At 38.9% G+C, this 20,772-nt stretch overlaps 1 protein-coding gene across 1 annotated transcript; it reads left to right on the plus strand.

The window, feature by feature from the left end:
* The first annotated feature begins 1,718 nt into the window (after positions 1–1,718).
* Positions 1,719–19,708, plus strand: LOC307012811 (cathepsin S-like). Its single transcript, XM_079639997.1, has 8 exons — positions 1,719–1,875; positions 4,633–4,757; positions 4,863–4,985; positions 8,012–8,164; positions 10,310–10,534; positions 16,518–16,683; positions 17,631–17,733; positions 19,367–19,708. The coding sequence occupies exons 1-8, from the start codon at positions 1,857–1,859 to the stop codon at positions 19,464–19,466; spliced, it is 1,014 nt and encodes a 337-aa protein (XP_079496123.1). The 5' UTR covers positions 1,719–1,856; the 3' UTR covers positions 19,467–19,708.
* The last annotated feature ends 1,064 nt before the right edge of the window (positions 19,709–20,772 follow it).

Raw genomic sequence — 20,772 nt, forward strand, 5'->3', positions numbered from 1 at the left:
ATTCAAAACATGAAGTTAAAGTTTGTGATACACAAACTGGTTAGGAGGGGGGAGAATTTATGGAGAGGGAAAGGATTCTTTTAAATCAGGTAGAGAGCAAAACTGGGTAATCAAGGAGCCAACTCATCAAGTTTAAGTTTTTAACAAAATAATGTATTCAGGAGAACATAAAAACTTTACTAAGAAACTAAAATCAGAGGTGTCTAAAATATAATTTCAGTAAAAAGAGTATATAGTCTGAAACTATTAAAAATATATAATTAAACCCACTTAAAACAATACAACATTTCAAATGGCTCCAGGAGTGGCAACTCATTGTCATTCAGCATGGCAGAAGGGGTTACAATCAATCCGTTCCAAACATTTCAAAATAAAAGCATGATGCAGCAGGAAGTAAAACCAGTTGAAAAGCAAACACATTTCAGAGTAAAAGCACACAATAAAAAGGGTATAAAAGACACTTGAAAAACATGCAATAATGAACAATTAAAAATACATTGCCATGTGACATAAGTGCTAGTGTTAACTGTGCATTGCATTTTTCTGAACATTATATTTCAGTTTCTGATTAAGTTTCAAGGCGTTCAGGTGATTACCAAACACTAATTCCTACATTTTCCCTTCACTTGCACTTTGATTTCACAGCATTAGTTTATTTCTCTTACCTTTTATGTTAAGTATATTTCATGTTACACTGTTGGAGGAGCCTAAGACTTAACATTTTAATTTCATATAACTACACTGTAGCTATCTATTGTTCAAATTACAATATAACCTAAGATTTTTTTTATCATGTTTCATCCAACAAGTTTGTATTGAGATGTGTAATTCACATCACAGCCACCAGAGGCTGCTAATGAGACTTTTTATAAAATGTACTTTTTTACAGATGTTTAATGTATTTAGACTCTGAATAAAACAACATACCATCTCCTCGCCTCTGGTTGAGAGCTCCAAGTTTTAAAACGACATGACTAAATCACCTTTTCATTGTTATTCCTCGATACACTTAGTTTCTTTTCAATTCTGTGTGGCCTTAGCTTAGTCCCTTCAGGTGATTACCAAACACTCATTCCTCTATTTTCCCTGCACCATTGTGTCACTTGCACTATTTTATGTATTTTTCTAGTAATGTTAACTATGTGGCTTGTTGCATTGTTATAGGAGTCTGGACTTAACCCACTGTAGCTTTTGTTTATCTTACAGTAAAACCTTTGGATATTTTTAATCATTTTTGATCGAACAAGGTGTAATTCACATCATTGCCGCTAGAAGCTTTTTTTTGTATACATTCTTTTTAACAAATGTTTAATGTATTTGGACACAACATGAAATAACCATCTCTTCTAGTCTCTCCTCTCTGGTTGTGGATTCAAAGCTTTAAAAATAGACCATTAAATCACCTTTTCTTCATTATTTAGTTTACCTTCTATTCACTGCTTTCTCAGTTCTTTGGATTTGTGAATCATTTTTTATCCAACAAGTTTGTATTGAGATGTGTAATTCACATCACAGCCACCAGATGCTGCTAATGAGACTTTATATAAAAACAACGTACTTGTTTACACATGTTTAATGTATTTAGACACTGAATAAAAACAAACCATCTCTTCTCGTCTCTTGTTGAGGCTTTCAGGTCAAACTAGATAAATAAATCACATGTTCCTTGTTGTTTCTTCGTACTTTTAGTTTCTCTTGTATTATTCTATCTCTTCTCAGTCTCAGGTGATTTCCTCACACATCGTCGCGTTGCAGCTTTCTGTTTCTAAAGAGGAAGAAGAGCGACTCATCATGTGACTCTTTCTTCATAACTAACAAACCAGGAAAAGCTGTCAGTGTTCAGCAGAGAAGCAGCGATGAGACACACTGATCAAGGCGAGTTTTACACTTCTCATCATTTAATTTAAGCTTTTATCAAAACAGAATGCGTTTTATATGAATGAAAATGATATCAAAACCCGCAGTTGGCTTTTCTTCTACTTTCGTTTCTATGTTTGTGAGGAGTTTCTTTGTGTTCGTGCTGCAGGTGAGGTTATCAAAGTGACGATAAATAACAAACCATTAGTTAAATATCTGTAGCCTACGGTTATTAAACTGCGGTTTAGTGAGCCGGTGGAGATTTAAAAGGACTTTGTAGCTCAGGTTGTTCTCTATGGTATTTGAAAACTATAAATGGATGTACTTTTTGCTGCAGTTTCCCCTTTAAAACACGAATTATGTATTTTTGTAAAGAGTGATTTTGGAAGTAATATAAGATAAACAAAAGAGACCATTCAAGGAAACCTTCTTTGGATGACTTGGATACACTTAAAACTCACAACAGTATAACAATTACTTCACTGAGAGCTTTTATATTAATGACTTGATCTGCACAAAATATACGACGTATTTTACTTTTTGTTTTTAAGTTTTACGAAGAGTTTATTTTATGTTCAGGTGTTTATAAGATAAGGTAAGATAGTACTTTCTTATTGATCCCGATTTCGGAAACAAAAGTAGGCTACCAGTCCATAAAAAACAAATAGCAGTAAAGTAGCACTACCAAAACTATTAAACTACTAGTAACTTTAAAGTGTACTTTGTTTAAGCTTAAGAGAAAGCTAGAAGTAAACAATTACCACACATTATACCAAGAAGTTCACTCATAATATAGTCACAGTTAAGTAATACAATGTGTGTACTTTACTCCTACACTCAAACTATACTTGGAAGTATATTTTTGTACAAAAGATTGGGCCAATTTAGTCCCAACAAGTATTACATTATATGAGTTGATGAGAAAAGGAGTGTCCTTGGTAAATACACTTGAACTTTACTTAATTATAAAATGTTCTGGAATAATTCTCTTTTGAGTTTAATGTTAGCGGCTTAAACGTCTACAGTTCAGATTAAAGTGAACGATCACAAATATTTAAGGGGTAGATTAAAAGTTATATCACATTTTGCTTTTATAACTATTAGTTGCTAAGTGCGTCAGTCAGGTATCAGGTGACACTTGTTGTCTACCTTAAGAATAGATGAATCTAGATTTGTATCCTCTACCTATTTTAAAGTGTTCATCATTCTCCAGTAAATCAGATTTAAAGAACCGATACTGACCAATGTTTCTGATTAAAACAAATCATTTTTTTTACTTATGTTTACTGCTTTTTAGTTCCTTTTTAAATTGCCGAATCATCGCTCTCGCTGCACACACTTCCCATCATCTGAAGCTGCTGAACAACATTCTCTCCATAGTTTTGATTAAACAACAGCTGATATCGATGCGTTTGAAAACATATCGTGCTTGTTTATTAGTTCCAGTTCTGCTAGTTCAATAGCTTTAAATTAAGAGAAGTAATACATAGGCTTCTGCTGACCTGCAGAAACATCTTCACCACAAACACGTCAGATACATTTAAGCAGAAGTTACATATGCGTTAAGAGTCTGTGTGCATTATCAGATTGTCTTAAACTTCCTGATACAACATCAGCATTATCAAAGCCACAAATATATTGGTGAAGAAGCTGAACATCATGAGCTTCACACTTTGATGTTTTGTTAGATTGTATAAGTGTATAAACTTAAGCATGAGGTAGAACAATAAGCTAGTTACCAACTTAATCTAACAGACAGATTTATCATTTATAGTGTTTAAGTTAACACACAAAACATACATTTAAAATAAGTAATATTTATTGGTTGACTTGCTTTTTAATTGCTGAAAAGTGCCAGATTCAAAAAGCCAAAATGCTATATACAGTTCCTGGATATGTGTTACAGAGTCACACATGAATAGCATGAAATAGAAACAATTAACACTTAAAGTAGTTGAATTCAAAGCGTTGGACAGGTAAGAATTTAAGTCCGACCTTAAAATGAAATACAATTATTTGTGAAAGGTACACAGGTGATGTGTCAAGGCCTTGAATAAAAAAATAACATTTTAAAAATTACGTAATTTGAAATTTCACAAAGTTTGTTGTTAGCTTTTGACTTTTGAATTAATATTAAGGCATAATACATGACATTTAAAAGCAGAAATAAACCAATAAAACACAAATAAAACGTGTTTTAATAGAATATGAAAGGTTTAAAATTCAAAAATAAAATGTAGGGCAGTGTACATTTTGAATAGTTGTTTAAATAAAAAAGGGAATGTACTGTTATTATGCTTTGACTTACTTCTACCATGGTTGGTTATTTATTTAATTGTATTAAAAGTGTGTTGGCCTATTTTGTTCAATATTTTAACTGTTGTCTTTCATTTGCACTGTCTGTCACTGCTATTTCTATTGTTGTGTTTCCCCGCTGTGAGAAGAATAACTGAAAAACACGTTGATCCTCTGCGTGTGGTTGTTTTGAAGCGAACAGCGCTCGCCTGTTTGTGACTCAAAGGGTTATTTTCTCTGCAAGAAAAGGTCACGACATCCTGACTGTGTGTGTGTGTGTGTGTGTGTGTGTGTGTGTGTGTGTGTGTGTGTGTGTGTGTGTGTGTGTGTGTGTGTGTGTGTGTGTGTGTGTGTGTGTGTGTGTGTGTGTGTGTGTGTGTGTGTGTGTGTGTGTGTGTGTGTGTGTGTGTGTGTGTGTGTGTGTGTGTGTGTGTGTGTGTGTGTGTGTGTGTGTGTGTGTGTGTGTGTGTGTGTCTGCAGGTATGATGTTGGGGAGCCTTCTGCTCGTCTTCCTGTGTGTCGGCGCGGCGGCCATGTTTGAAAGCCAGCTGGACGGCCACTGGGAGCTGTGGAAGAAGACGCACGAGAAGAAGTACAGAAATGAGGTAATCTAAAAATAAAAAATGGATGTAAATGTGTTTGTAGGCGCACAATCCATAATGTAGCAGTCTTCGACCTCACGCTCTCTTACTGTATGTCTTTGTTTTGAGGTGGAGGATATGCACCGCCGGGAATTGTGGGAGAAAAACTTGATGCTCATTAGCATGCACAACCTGGAGGCCTCCATGGGGCTGCATACCTACGATCTGAGCATGAACCACATGGGAGACTTGGTGAGAAACTACAGCATGTATAATGAAGGGAAAGGTTTATGGAACTGTTTTTATGATAAGCACATTTATTCATTAATCTAACAACAGTTTTTATAATGGTTACAGGTCAGAAAGATGCCGCTTATGATTGGTTTTGAACTTTGATTCTCAACAGTTATTCATTATAATAATATTGCATATATTACTTTTTGAAATATCTTGGATGAATATGCAGGCAACTGGATCTCAAAAGAAGGCCCGTATGTATGTTGCAATCATTATATCAATGGAAATGGAAACAAAAGCACCAAATAAGGGCGTAAGGAGTTGGAAAAACTATAACTGCTACCTCCGCAAACCCGACTCGGATAAGCGGGAGGTTACGTTGGGCGACAGGTGCAAACACACAACAACGTCTCAAAACACTTGTATTAGGAGTTGGTGAAGATATGTCTTCATTTGCAGGTCTTTTGGCACATTATACCCAATCAATCAATCAATCAATCAATCAATCAATCAATGTTTATTTATATAGCCCAATATCACAAATGTTACATTTGTCTCAGTGGTCTTCACAGTTTGTACAGAATATCAGTATGGCAATATGACACCCTCTGTCCTTAGACCCTCTGTCCTTAGACCCTCTGTCCTTAGACCCTCACATCGTACAAGGAAACACTTCCAGAGAAACCCCCCAGTTTAAAGGGGAACATGGGAGAAACCTCAGGGAGAGCAACAGAGGAGGGATCCCTCTCCCAGGACGGACAGACGTGCAATAGATGCCGTGTGTAAATCAAATAGATAATACATTTACAACATAGGTAGACCAAATGTTTGGAAATGCATGTGTCTATAGTAAGAAGATGAATCCACGAAGGTGTCAACAATCCTGTGGGAGCCATCAGGGAAGTAGTATGATGAGAGTCAGGCAGGACCGCAGAGACAGGTTCAGCCACGACTCAGGATCCCGGCGTAGATAGACACCAAGAAGACATTTGGGGGAAGCTGGGTTAATGGGAACATGAGAGTACACAGGTACAGACAGAGAGAAGGAAGAAGTAAGATGTCCCCCGACAAACTAAGCCTATATCAGCAAAACTAGGGGCTGAATCTAATCAGCCCTAACTATAAGCTTTATCAAAAAGGAAGGTCTTAAGCGCACTCTTAAAAACGGACACAAACTGGAAGCTGATTCCACAAATGTGGAGCTTTATAAGAAAAGGCTCTGGCTCCCATTGTACTTTTAAAAACTCATTGAGCCTGTTGACAAAAGTTTCTCACTTATTTGACACTTTGTTACTCTAACAATATCGATCATAGCTGCTTTAACTAATCATTTCAGCTGAAGTCCCGTGAAAGTTCCTGTAATCAGGAAACAAATACCCACAGGCAGAATATACATTTATATATTTGGACGCTGAGCATTAGACTTCGTCTTTTCACCCTTTGGCCCGTCCTCTTGTCCAACTCTGTGTGAAACTGCTTTTCTCGGTTCAAGCCTTTGAGACTGGAGTAATGAGATGGTTTCTGCTCTCAGCTCGACCACTGATCCACGGCTCCTGCAGGATGCATTCAGCACTTACTGCATGTGGAGAATAGCCTGCAGTATGTTCTGGGTGTATAACGAGTGTCTAAAGAAACCACGCTGCATACTGGAATATTAACGACGTGGTGTTTGGTTTGCGTCCTTTAACCTGCCTCGCCTCAATCTGTGTCCGAGGGTCTTTGGAGATATTCAAGCTGAATTGGAGTAATTGTACCATAGCTGATTCCTGAGCACTGAACTCTCACACACACTCACAGTGAAAACGTTACTCTATGTTTTAGTTTACATTGTAGAAGCTTTTGGGTTTGTATTCTAAACCCCACATTAATCTTTTAACTTTCCAAACCTTTGTTGAAATGTTTTCCAAAGAACACAGGAAACCTGGAGAGCAAAAGGGAAAAACTAATCAAGATTATTAACTTTTACATTACAGTTTCATAGATTGTAACTCTAAACAAGGGGGGTCAAACTCAAATACTCAGTGGGCCAAAATATAAAAAATGGTCTAGTCGAGGGCCGGACTGGTTCGATGTTTATTGCAGAACTTATTGAAATGAACTTATTGCACATATTAAACCTGGAACTAAGAAAAGCTTAAATTATTGCCTTTAAAAACAACATTAAACATTAAATAATCAGTTCATTCATTTCTTATGGCTCTATCTGTAGAGTCATTTCTTATGATTACATTTTCCCACAGGCCAACAGCAGCTTCAAAAAAACTATTTCCCTCAAAGAACAAACCAAATTTGCCCTGTTGTCGTGAGAGAGAAAGTGCAGAAGGAAACATCCATTAAACTCAGCGTGCTGCTCTGTGATGCTAGCTCAGATACTTGGCATCTCATCTTGGGTGCAAGGTCATCAATGTTTGGGCTCAGGCTCTGAGTTTAGGAGACCCTCAGGATGGAGTGAAGGTGTGCGTGCAATATACCGGCGGGCCAGATCTAATAGGATTTAGAAATTATCCTGCGGGCCTGATTTGGCCCCCGGGCCTTGAGTTTGACACTCTAAACTAAATCATGGTTTAGCAGCTTAAGTGTCGTGAAGTATAGCTGTAGTAAAACAAACTTGAACATAAACTTTGATCCTGAGACCTTACCTTACTGTCGAAGGTCCTTTTGAAATCAGTCGCAAACAGTCGTGTGATTTACTCATAACCGAATGTTTGTTTTGTTTTTGTATTCATGGATGTAAATGTGTCAAACGTATCCAAGAGGATATTTTTCATCTGTAGTCCCTGAAACAACACCCTCACAACTAATTACATTTAAAACAACAAGTCAATAAAATAATGCCACATACTAGAGGTTCACAAAACAGGAAATGCTAATAAAAACATTTTTATTTAAATAATTGGGCAGTGATGATTATTGACTATTTCTACTTGCATCACAACACAGAGACAGCCCAGGCGAAGGTCGAACGTGACCCCTGAGACACATGTGTAGTTTGTGATACTGGGCTATATTAATATAATTGTATTTGTTGTTCTTCCTGAAAGACAGCGGAGGAGGTCCTGCAGTCGTACGCCACGCTCACCCCTCCCAACGACATCCAGAGGGCACCGTTAGCCTTCAGAGGGGCTTCAGGCGCTAATGCCCCCGACACCATGGACTGGAGAGACAAGGGCTGTGTGACCAGCGTCAAGATGCAGGTGAGGGGGACCTCCAGTGGACTCAAGGCTTTTATTCTCATTTGTACATAGCTCTATATACAACCAGGGTTCCCCCACAGTGATGTACTCTAGTCAGTGGTGTAAAGTAACTAAGTAGATTTACCGTAATTTTCGGACTATAAGGCGCACCTGAATATAAGCCGCAGCAGCTAAATTGAATGATGTGTACATATATAAACCGCACTGGACGATAAGCCGCAGGTGTTTTAATGTTTAATTACCATATGTAAGGGTTCGTGCACAGAGGGGATTGTCGGGAAAGAGATGGCTGTTTGAGGAAGCTCCCATTTATTAACATTTCAACAAACCAGTTGCATATTTGCATAACGTATTCAAGTGTTACCATTTAGTGCAATAGTAGCTACAGAACATGTGCTGTGTAAACTGTACTGTATCACATAGCGTTTCAGACACACAAACTTTTCAACTTTCAAACTTAAACGGTGCGCTCCCAGCGCACGTACCGGCAGTGATCTACAGCAGTGGTTTTCAACCAGTGGTACGGGGACAAACTGTCTCCTTCTCGTAATGTCTGTCTGTCTTGCTCTCGTTCTGTCTCTCGTATCACTCTCGGTTCCACTTTTACTTTTGCGCGCTACCTGTCTCACTCTTTTCCGGCCTCCAGCTTTTCCTGCTGGAGCCCGCCGCTTAAAGGTGGGGGGCGCGGACCGGCCATAGAGCCCATAGAGTTAAAGGTGGTGGACTGTAACCTGTAAAATCCATAGATTTAGGAGGTCCCCTAGTGGCCGTTAGCTGTAAAAATCCATAGATTAGCCGCACCGTTATATAAGCCGCAGCGTCGAAAAATGGGAAAAAAGGCGCGGCTTATAGTCCGAAAATTGCGGTACTCAAGTAGTGTGCTTAAATTCGATTTTGAAGGACTTTCACTTTAGTTTTTCAATTTAATGCTGTTGCACACAACCCAACAGTAGTTTCCTGTACATCATGAGCGTCCATCTTGGATGTATTTCTATCAAGATTCAAGGCTTACATAGCTACAGTGTAGATATATCAATGAACATCTTAGGTCTCAGGGCCCTCCAACACAATAGAAATAGTGTAAGAAGAAGATATTTGCGGGGTTTAAGAGGTTTAAGAACTCACTTCCCTTGTTTGTCTATTAACATGTTGCAAAGAACTGAAGTCTTTCCAAACTCAATACTTGTGAGTTTGGTTGAATGATATTAATCTGCATCCCATCTTCCTCTTCACTTGACACACATATTATTGACATACTTTAGTTGTATGATACAGTAAAGAATCAAATGAAGATCAAAGTTATAATTATTTTATCGGCGGCCAATTAAAGGCTGTATGTACATTTCACATTTTTGTAACTAAGAGTTATTTTTTCCAATCAAGGAACAGTAATTAGGTCAAACACAAAAAACAGAAACTATATATTTTGCACATTTTGTACTTATTATACAATTGCACAGACTTCCCTTTTAAATTCTGATATGATGCACATCAGTTATTCTTCATATATATTTTCCTAATATAATATCATATACTGTATGTACTTACTCTTTTTGTATATTTACATTTGTTGTGAATTATTTTTACACATTTAAAATAGTTTTTTAGTTCTAAATTTGATACGTTTTCTGCTTATGTATGCTCCATTATACACCAAAGCTAATGTCTTTGATGTTGCTTAATTGGCCATACACCGTAATTTGCTAATGCATGTGACACATCTTCCACACTAACAACCCAGTGGCATAAAACGTACACAACTGGCGGTTGTGGTGACGACAGCTGCTTACAGGAATTAAAGGAGGACGGTGTGGGAGGATGACAGTTTATTGCCTCAGTGTTAAGACACAGTTCTCTGTTCCTATTCTGGGTTGATTGAGTCACTGAACTTTTGAAAGAACATCCATAACATTCATCTGTTTGCTACTTACACATTATTTATCTAATATATCATATTCCAATTACTTGTATATAGACTCTTATGGCACTATGTCTATTCCATTTTTTTATTTACTTGCACTCTTTGATCTGTTTTATTGTGTTGCTCTGTTGAAGGAGCCTATGACCTAAGATTTTCATTGATATATCTACACTATGTACACATGACAATAAAAGCCTTGAATCTTGATCTTGTTTAACACCCAGGGTTCCTGTGGCTCCTGCTGGGCCTTCAGTGCTGCAGGGGCCTTGGAGGGCCAGTTAGCCAAGACCACAGGGAAGCTGGTGGACCTGAGTCCCCAAAACCTGGTGGACTGTTCTAGAAAATACGGAAACCACGGCTGCAACGGGGGCTTCATGGGCAAGGCCTTCCAGTACGTCATCGACAACCAGGGCATCGACTCTGAGGCGTCGTACCCGTACAGAGGACAGGTGAGCATCCTGCTGATGTTCAGGTGTATATCAGTATGTAGTGTCTCTACTTTAAAGAGTCCTCTCCTGCTGATGTTCAGGTGTATATCAGTATGTAGTGTCTCTACTTTAAAGAGTCCTCTCCTGCTGATGTTCAGGTGTATATCAGTACGTAGTATCTCTACTTTAAAGAGTCCTCTCCTGCTGATGTTCAGGTGTATATCAGTATGTAGTGTCTCTACTTTAAAGAGTCCTCTCCTGCTGATGTTCAGGTGTATATCAGTATGTAGTGTCTCTACTTTAAAGAGTCCTCTCCTGCTGATGTTCAGGGTCATATCAGTATGTAGTGTCTCTACTTTAAAGAGTCCTCTCCTGCTGATGTTCAGGTGTATATCAGTATGTAGTGTCTCTACTTTAAAGAGTCCTCTCCTGCTGATGTTCAGGTGTATATCAGTATGTAGTGTCTCTACTTTAAAGAGTCCTCTCCTGCTGATGTTCAGGGTCATATCAGTATGTAGTGTCTCTACTTTAAAGAGTCCTCTCCTGCTGATGTTCAGGTGTATATCAGTATGTAGTGTCTCTACTTTAAAGAGTCCTCTCCTGCTGATGTTCAGGTGTGTATCAGTATGTAGTGTCTCTACTTTAAAGAGTCCTCTCCTGCTGATGTTCAGGTGTATATCAGTATGTAGTGTCTCTACTTTAAAGAGTCCTCTCCTGCTGATGTTCAGGTGTATATCAGTATGTAGTGTCTCTACTTTAAAGAGTCCTCTCCTGCTGATGTTCAGGTGTATATCAGTATGTAGTGTCTCTACTTTAAAGAGTCCTCTCCTGCTGATGTTCAGGGTCATATCAGTATGTAGTGTCTCTACTTTAAAGAGTCCTCTCCTGCTGATGTTCAGGTGTATATCAGTATGTAGTGTCTCTACTTTAAAGAGTCCTCTCCTGCTGATGTTCAGGTGTATATCAGTATGTAGTGTCTCTACTTTAAAGAGTCCTCTCCTGCTGATGTTCAGGGTCATATCAGTATGTAGTGTCTCTACTTTAAAGAGTCCTCTCCTGCTGATGTTCAGGTGTATATCAGTATGTAGTGTCTCTACTTTAAAGAGTCCTCTCCTGCTGATGTTCAGGTGTATATCAGTATGTAGTGTCTCTACTTTAAAGAGTCCTCTCCTGCTGATGTTCAGGTGTATATCAGTATGTAGTGTCTCTACTTTAAAGAGTCCTCTCCTGCTGATGTTCAGGGTCATATCAGTATGTAGTGTCTCTACTTTAAAGAGTCCTCTCCTGCTGATGTTCAGGTGTATATCAGTATGTAGTGTCTCTACTTTAAAGAGTCCTCTCCTGCTGATGTTCAGGTGTATATCAGTATGTAGTGTCTCTACTTTAAAGAGTCCTCTCCTGCTGATGTTCAGGTGTATATCAGTATGTAGTGTCTCTACTTTAAAGAGTCCTCTCCTGCTGATGTTCAGGGTCATATCAGTATGTAGTGTCTCTACTTTAAAGAGTCTTCTCCTGCTGATGTTCAGGTGTATATCAGTATGTAGTGTCTCTACTTTAAAGAGTCCTCTCCTGCTGATGTTCAGGTGTATATCAGTATGTAGTGTCTCTACTTTAAAGAGTCCTCTCCTGCTGATGTTCAGGTGTGTTATGGACCGAGACACAGGACGTAGGACCCAAAAGCAGGACTCGAAGACAGTTGTCCAAAAATAGAATGTTCTTTAATAACAAAACTTAAATCATACTTTCAAAAAATAGAAAGTAGTTAAATAGCCAAAGCTAAGTTGTACAGCAACACAAAAACTCACTAGGCAAAAGGTCTAAATCTCAAGGTAGGTATCAGGAGTCAAAAGGCCCAGGTTCTCACGACATGAAACATAACGAACTGACAAAGGAACAAAGAAACACCAGGGCTATATATAGGTGAGGGGGATGGGCACAGGTGGAAACTATCAGGGCAAGGCCAAGCAATCTCAAGGGCGGGAAACACACAAAGGCAGGAAATGTGGGATCTGGAATGAGAGGGAAGGATTACTTTCAAAATAAAAACAGGAAGTGACAAGATCAAAACACAGAACTAGAGTAAAAACATAACTAAAACTAACATATCTGTTGAGTCACAACAAGGTGTGTATCAGTATGTAGTGTCTCTACTTTAAAGAGTCCTCTCCTGCTGATGTTCAGGTGTATATCAGTATGTAGTGTCTCTACTTTAAAGAGCTGAATTTCATGTGTATATCAGTATGTAGTGTCTCTACTTTAAAGAGTCCTCTCCTGCTGATGTTCAGGTGTATATCAGTATGTAGCGTCTCTACTTTAAAGAGTCCTCTCCTGCTGATGTTCAGGTGTATATCAGTATGTAGTGTCTCTACTTTAAAGAGTCCTCTCCTGCTGATGTTCAGGTGTATATCAGTATGTAGTGTCTCTACTTTAAAGAGTCCTCTCCTGCTGATGTTCAGGTGTATATCAGTATGTAGTGTCTCTACTTTAAAGAGTCCTCTCCTGCTGATGTTCAGGTGTATATCAGTATGTAGTGTCTCTACTTTAAAGAGTCCTCTCCTGCTGATGTTCAGATGTATATCAGTATGTAGTGTCTCTACTTTAAAGAGTCCTCTCCTGCTGATATTCAGGTGTATATCAGTATGTAGTGTCTCTACTTTAAAGAGTCCTCTCCTGCTGATGTTCAGGTGTATATCAGTATGTAGTGTCTCTACTTTAAAGAGTTCTCTCCTGCTGATATTCAGGTTCATATCAGTATGTAGTGTCTCTACTTTAAAGAGTCCTCTCCTGCTGATGTTCAGGTGTATATCAGTATGTAGTGTCTCTACTTTAAATAGTCCTCTCCTGCTGATGTTCAGGTGTATATCAGTATGTAGTGTCTGTACTTTAAAGAGTCCTCTCCTGCTGATGTTCAGGTGTATATCAGTATGTAGTGTCTCTACTTTAAAGAGTTCTCTCCTGCTGATGTTCAGGTGCATATCAGTATGTAGTGTCTCTACTTTAAAGAGTCCTCTCCTGCTGATGTTCAGATGTATATCAGTATGTAGTGTCTCTACTTTAAAGAGTCCTCTCCTGCTGATATTCAGGTGTATATCAGTATGTAGTGTCTCTACTTTAAAGAGCTGAATTTCATGTGCATATCAGTATGTAGTGTCTCTACTTTAAAGAGTCCTCTCCTGCTGATGTTCAGGTGTATATCAGTATGTAGTGTCTCTACTTTAAAGAGTCCTCTCCTGCTGATGTTCAGATGTATATCAGTATGTAGTGTCTCTACTTTAAAGAGTCCTCTCCTGCTGATATTCAGGTGTATATCAGTATGTAGTGTCTCTACTTTAAAGAGTCCTCTCCTGCTGATGTTCAGGTGTATATCAGTATGTAGTGTCTCTACTTTAAAGAGTCCTCTCCTGCTGATGTTCAGATGTATATCAGTATGTAGTGTCTCTACTTTAAAGAGTCCTCTCCTGCTGATATTCAGGTGTATATCAGTATGTAGTGTCTCTACTTTAAAGAGTCCTCTCCTGCTGATGTTCAGGTGTATATCAGTATGTAGTGTCTCTACTTTAAAGAGTCCTCTCCTGCTGATGTTCAGATGTATATCAGTATGTAGTGTCTCTACTTTAAAGAGTCCTCTCCTGCTGATATTCAGGTGTATATCAGTATGTAGTGTCTCTTCTTTAAAGAGTCCTCTCCTGCTGATGTTCAGGTGCATATCAGTATGTAGTGTCTCTACTTTAAAGAGTTCTCTTCTGCTGATATTCAGGTTCATATCAGTATGTAGTGTCTCTACTTTAAAGAGTCCTCTCCTGCTGATGTTCATGTGTATATCAGTATGTAGTGTCTCTACTTTAAAGAGTCCTCTCCTGCTGATGTTCAGGTGTATATCAGTATGTAGTGTCTGTACTTTAAAGAGTCCTCTCCTGCTGATGTTCAGGTGTATATCAGTATGTAGTGTCTCTACTTTAAAGAGCTGAATTTCATGTGCATATCAGTATGTAGTGTCTCTACTTTAAAGAGTCCTCTCCTGCTGATGTTCAGGTGTATATCAGTATGTAGCGTCTCTACTTTAAAGAGTCCTCTCCTGCTGATGTTCAGGTGTATATCAGTATGTAGTGTCTCTACTTTAAAGAGTCCTCTCCTGCTGATGTTCAGGTGTATATCAGTATGTAGTGTCTCTACTTTAAAGAGTCCTCTCCTGCTGATGTTCAGGTGTATATCAGTATGTAGTGTCTCTACTTTAAAGAGTCCTCTCCTGCTGATGTTCAGGTGTATATCAGTATGTAGTGTCTCTACTTTAAAGAGTCCTCTCCTGCTGATGTTCAGATGTATATCAGTATGTAGTGTCTCTACTTTAAAGAGTCCTCTCCTGCTGATATTCAGGTGTATATCAGTATGTAGTGTCTCTACTTTAAAGAGTCCTCTCCTGCTAATGTTCAGGTGCATATCAGTATGTAGTGTCTCTACTTTAAAGAGTCTTCTCCTGCTGATTTTCAGGTGTATATCAGTATGTAGTGTCTCTACTTTAAAGAGTCCTCTCCTGCTGATGTTCAGGTGTATATCAGTATGTAGTGTCTCTACTTTAAAGAGTCTTCTCCTGCTGATTTTCAGGTGTATATCAGTATGTAGTGTCTCTACTTTAAAGAGTCCTCTCCTGCTGATGTTCAGGTGTATATCAGTATGTAGTGTCTCTACTTTAAAGAGTCTTCTCCTGCTGATTTTCAGGTGTATATCAGTATGTAGTGTCTCTACTTTAAAGAGTCTTCTCCTGCTGATGTTCAGGTGTATATCAGTATGTAGTGTCTCTACTTTAAAGAGTCTTCTCCTGCTGATTTTCAGGTGTATATCAGTATGTAGTGTCTCTACTTTAAAGAGTCTTCTCCTGCTGATTTTCAGGTGTATATCAGTATGTAGTGTCTCTACTTTAAAGAGTCCTCTCCTGCTGATGTTCAGGTGTATATCAGTATGTAGTGTCTCTACTTTAAAGAGTCTTCTCCTGCTGATTTTCAGGTGTATATCAGTATGTAGTGTCTCTACTTTAAAGAGTCCTCTCCTGCTGATGTTCAGGTGTATATCAGTATGTAGTGTCTCTACTTTAAAGAGTCCTCTCCTGCTGATATTCAGGTGTATATCAGTATGTAGTGTCTCTACTTTAAAGAGTCCTCTCCTGCTGATGTTCAGGTGTATATCAGTATGTAGTGTCAGATATCAGATACACTGAATCTGTTTGAGTTCAATTAAAACACAAATTGTTTTAATTAATAGTTTATTTTAGCAAAAATGTTAAAAGTTCACATTTTCCAACTTTTAAATGTGAAAATGTGTGTTCCTACACATCTGTTACAATTAAATGCATATTGGTTTATGGGTCCAAAAACTAGACATGACTTCAGACTTAGGGAACTTGTGATCTGCATTAAAGGTGTCAGAACTTCCTCGATACCGGAGGGGTCTATAGCCTACTCGATGAAACTCTCAGCCCGAAATGAACTTTAAAAGACAATTAGAACGTGGTGCTTTAGGTGGAAGCATTTAGGAGTGCAAAATCAGCTTTACGGTCAACACATTCCTGTATGAGAAAAGAATGTGGGTGGAGAAGAAGTTGAGCTCGCCCCTGCAGGCTGTAGACGGCAACACTCGCTTCTCTCGTCTGCGGTCCGCTGTTAATGTCTCTTTGGAGCAACAATAAATGAATGTGAGCGGACAGCGTGTTTGTCCTCCAGGCTGCATCTGTTTGTGTGGAAGAGGAGGAGGAAGGAGACTGTTGCAGCCTCACTGAGGTGTTGTGGTCGTGATTTACCCACAAAATAAAGAAAATGATTTCTGGCTCTGGATAGAAAACGCATATATTTAGTGCTTACGAAAATAAAGAGGTTGTCTTTTTACCTACATGGACGACACCAGAGTTAAGCCAACTTCAAGTTATACGTTGAGTTGCTTTTCGAGTCCCATCAGGTATGTTCCATCCAGTATAAATCAGCACTTGTAACCCCAGTTTGTCCTCTGACTTCAGGACCAGCAGTGTCAGTACAACCCTTCGTCCCGCGCTGCTAACTGCTCCAGCTACAGCTTCCTGCCTGAAGGGAACGAGGCCTCTCTGAAGGAGGCGCTCGCCAACATTGGACCCATTTCAGTGGCGATTGACGCCGAGCGGCCCACATTCCGCTTTTACAGGAGCGGTACGTTTCACGTCATGAGCTCCACAGGCTCTTTTTCTTTACTCACATGACTGAAAATAGATGCAGAAAGATCCAGGTATGTTTAGTGAAGGGTGGCGGTGGACTCTTAAAAGGTTGCTGAACAAAGGTCACAGAGGGAGAGTGATTTTTAACACTTATACTTGCAAAGAAGTCAAATACATTTTATTTCGAACAAGTAAAATAAATAATTACTAAACAAAACAAATGTTGCAGTGCATAGTCATGTAAGAGAAATAAAAAAAAATGACATTTACAACAACAAGAACAACAACAACAGCATTATCAACACAAACAGTCCCACATCTAGTGTTCGAAAAGGAGTGAGAAGAAGTATAACTTATTTAATCTCACCCCTTGTCCCTAAATGATTTATTTATAATCTATAATCTGCAATAATTATTATTAATTATTGTTGTTATTATTATTATTATCAATCTGCTTTACCTGTTGATTGACATATATACATATACACACCTACATACTGACACACATACACATACACACATATCAAAATACAACATAGAAGTTAAGTTCCCTAAATGATTTGTGAAATTCGATCTACAAACAATGACGTTCCCCAGGTATCGATCAGTACTTATCCGCAGTTAGAAAAGTATACATTTACATTTTGATATCCCCTCTAGGAGAAATGGCAGAACAACTAAAGTAACCGTGGAAAACAAAGTGTAGTGTCTCCTGTGAAATGTTAGACTCTGAGGACAATGTAAAGCAATTCGTTTTTTTTATTGAGAAAACTGCAACAGTAATATCAGAAAAATGAACAAATGTCAGATTTAAATTACACTACTGATTGATTCACCAGCTATGCATACATTTATATATATATATATATATAATATTGAGAATAATAGAATGTATTCAAACGCAATATTTCACAATAAATTCCCTGACCCCTGCTGTTTCAGGGGTGTACGATGACCCAAGCTGCACCCAGAAAGTTAACCATGGTGTGTTAGCTGTGGGCTACGGCTCTCTGAACGGACAAGACTACTGGCTGGTGAAGAACAGGTGAGACCTTTTCTCTGCCCCTCTCCCCTAAATCCCCATTTAGTTCATATAAACACACTGATTTATGACTTACTTACGTACAGTAGTTCCTGAATGTTCCTCCCCCATCTGAGTCCCTGTGTGGTGGAGGGGAAGTGAAATGGGGAAGTCAATACTGTGCCGGAAAGTACTCGCTTTCAATAAGCAGAAAGGGTTTGGGTGTTTTGCTGACACGAGTTTAGCGGTTGACTTAAAAGTCCACAAGCAGCTGCCTCTCAGGCAAGCATTAAGTCAAACTGCAGTTACGGTCTTAATCAGACGACGTCAGGAGATCCTTTGTGTGTACAGTTTATGAGACAATCCATGAAACACCTTTTTAACGCCTACGTTTTCCCAGTAGATGATTGTGTATATTACATTTTGAAAAGCCTTTTGTGTAGTGTCTTGACTCAGGTGTTGTTAAAGTTGAAACACATGGATCTTTGATGTACAATCACGGATGTTGGGGTTGTGTTGAGGCAACAAAGCCACTTGCTTTGACTCTGAATAACAATTATGCTTTGTTAGAATAAGCGGCAGATAACGTGTTACTCAGTGACGGAACATTAAATGACATGTCTCACCATTTGGTTTAACATGAGATACGAATGCGTCTCCTGGCTAAACGTCGTGTGTTGTTTGGACCCAGTAGATTTCGGTCTTTTAAAACCATGTCCATTCCTCCAAGGTGGATGTGTTACTCCTGGAGTTAATTAAAACCGTGTCTTTACTTCAGTATCAAGACCCCAACAACAAACAATGTCTGTATTTGGAGCTACATCACTGAGTTTGTATTCTGCACTTCTGATGCGTTTCAATTAATGAACGTAACTGTTATTCTAGCTTGTTCTCAATGTTCTCAATTTCAAGCTCATTATAAGTCCAAGAATGAAAATCGTGCATGCATGGGGCCGCTATTGGTCGACTTAATAATAATAATAATAATAATAATAATAATAGATTTAATTTGTTAGCGCTTCTACAGGTGCTCAAAGACGCTTTACAGATAATGGTGAAGAGAAAAGAACAGAGAAGAAAGGAAGAACAAATAAATATATAGTTAAAGTCAAATAATACAAAAACAATCAGACATTAAAAGCCAGATTGAAGAGGTGAGTTTTTGTGAGTGTTTTGAAGGTGGTGAGGTCGGTGCGGTCTCTGATGGGTTGTGGGAGTGAGTTCCAGAGGGAGGGGGCAGCGACGGAGAAGGCTCTGTCCCCCCAGGTCCGGTGATTGGTGCGGGTGGGGATGGATAGGAGGTTGGCTTCTGATGAGCGGAGGCAGCGGGAAGGGGTGTGGTGGTGCAGCAGGTCTGTGAGGTAGGGGGGGGGGGGGGGGGGCTGGTTGTTGAGGGCTTTGTAAGTGAATTCTTTGACGGACGGGGAGCCAGTGGAGGTTCTGGAGGATGGGAGTGATGTGGTCTCGGGAGCGGGTGTGGGTGAGGAGGCGGGCAGCAGAGTTCTGGATATGTTGGAGTTTATTGAGGAGGTTGGATGGTATGCCATAGAGCATGTGGATGACTCTTCTGGTCTAGCTCTAATCACTCAATAAGGATTTCAATGATATAAACATGATTATATTTTCATTAACTTGTTCCTCTGCTCTTTCTGTCCAGCTGGGGAACGTCCTACGGAGAACAGGGCTACGTCCGGATGACACGCAACAAGCAGAACCAGTGTGGCATCGCTCTGTACGCCTGCTACCCCGTTATGTAGCTGCAGAGGAAACGGGCTGGATAATTAACGTCCCCTTCAGTTTCATACATCCACTATTTTTAAAGTTACATTTTATAATGAGCATAACAGTTTTGTTCAGGTTTGGTTTTGGGAAATTCCATGTAATGCACCTTTTGAGGGGAAAAGCCAAGAACAGGAAATCTTTAAATACTACAGTTTTATCATGTATCATGTCTTTACTGCGTGCTTGAATCTTTAATAAAGAGACATGTACTGTGTAATCTTGCCCTTTCAGATCTGTCTTCTGTGCCGTAGACGTGATGACAGCGTATATCTGATTTTACACCGGCTGCTTCAGGTTTTTCACTCTGTTAAATCTGCCATGAAAACTGCCTGAAAGGATTCCATTGACTCTTTGGAAAATTGGCTTGTTGGTCAATTTAGCTTTCCCGTGTTACGACAGAAGGAACGCCAAAATCAATACCCGTGTGTCTGGTAAAAATCTCTGTCCTGTGCACATGCTGATGGTATAGCATGACATAATGCAGCCTGCAGGCAACTTACATTGTCTTGAAGTAGAACAGCTTTCTGATTAGCCAAGTCCAAGGAGTCGGTTGAAACTGTTTGTTATTTTAAAGCTTATATGCTTTTTAGAATTTAAAAAAGGAGATACTCACCACTCTCATAATGTCGTTTAAACTTGAAGCTAAATCCAGGATAACAAAATGTATCTATTATTAGAAAAGCAAATGCTTACTGATGACGTGGCATGTCTCTTTTCATTAACGGTATTAAGCAACACAAAAAACTCCACTGTGAGTGCAGTTTTACGAAGCAGAGGGTCGGGTTGCAATCATTATGCTAAACTAACTTGCTTCTGGGTGCAGCTTCACATTTAGCATACAGACTTCTCGGCAATAAACTGAATATCTCCGGGTACAATAGTGATCTTAGAAACATATATTTTGTATATACAGTCTATTTTACAAACCTACAGTATTGACAAGCATTTTTTAAACCCCAAAAACATCTAAAACCTTCAAAAAACACCAATACGTAAGGTTGAATTTGGGTACATTTGATCATTTTAAACCACAAAGCCAAAAGAAATTGCATTTTGATGCTGAGGAAAAAAAACAAGTATTGGATTGATTGATTTTATGGAGAACCATAGAAGGCTAAAAGAAGCAGGTGTTAAATATATACTGCTTCCTTTCAGTTTGATTGGATGGCTAACATTTCATTCACGAATACAGTATATATATATATAATATCATTGTCAGTATTGCCCTTTAAAAGCCGAGAAGATTCCCCGCCAACACGTCCAGCAAGGTCAGAATAAAGC

Source organism: Notothenia rossii (genome assembly GCF_949606895.1).
Source record: "Notothenia rossii genome assembly, chromosome: 7".
Taxonomy (NCBI): domain Eukaryota; kingdom Metazoa; phylum Chordata; class Actinopteri; order Perciformes; family Nototheniidae; genus Notothenia; species Notothenia rossii.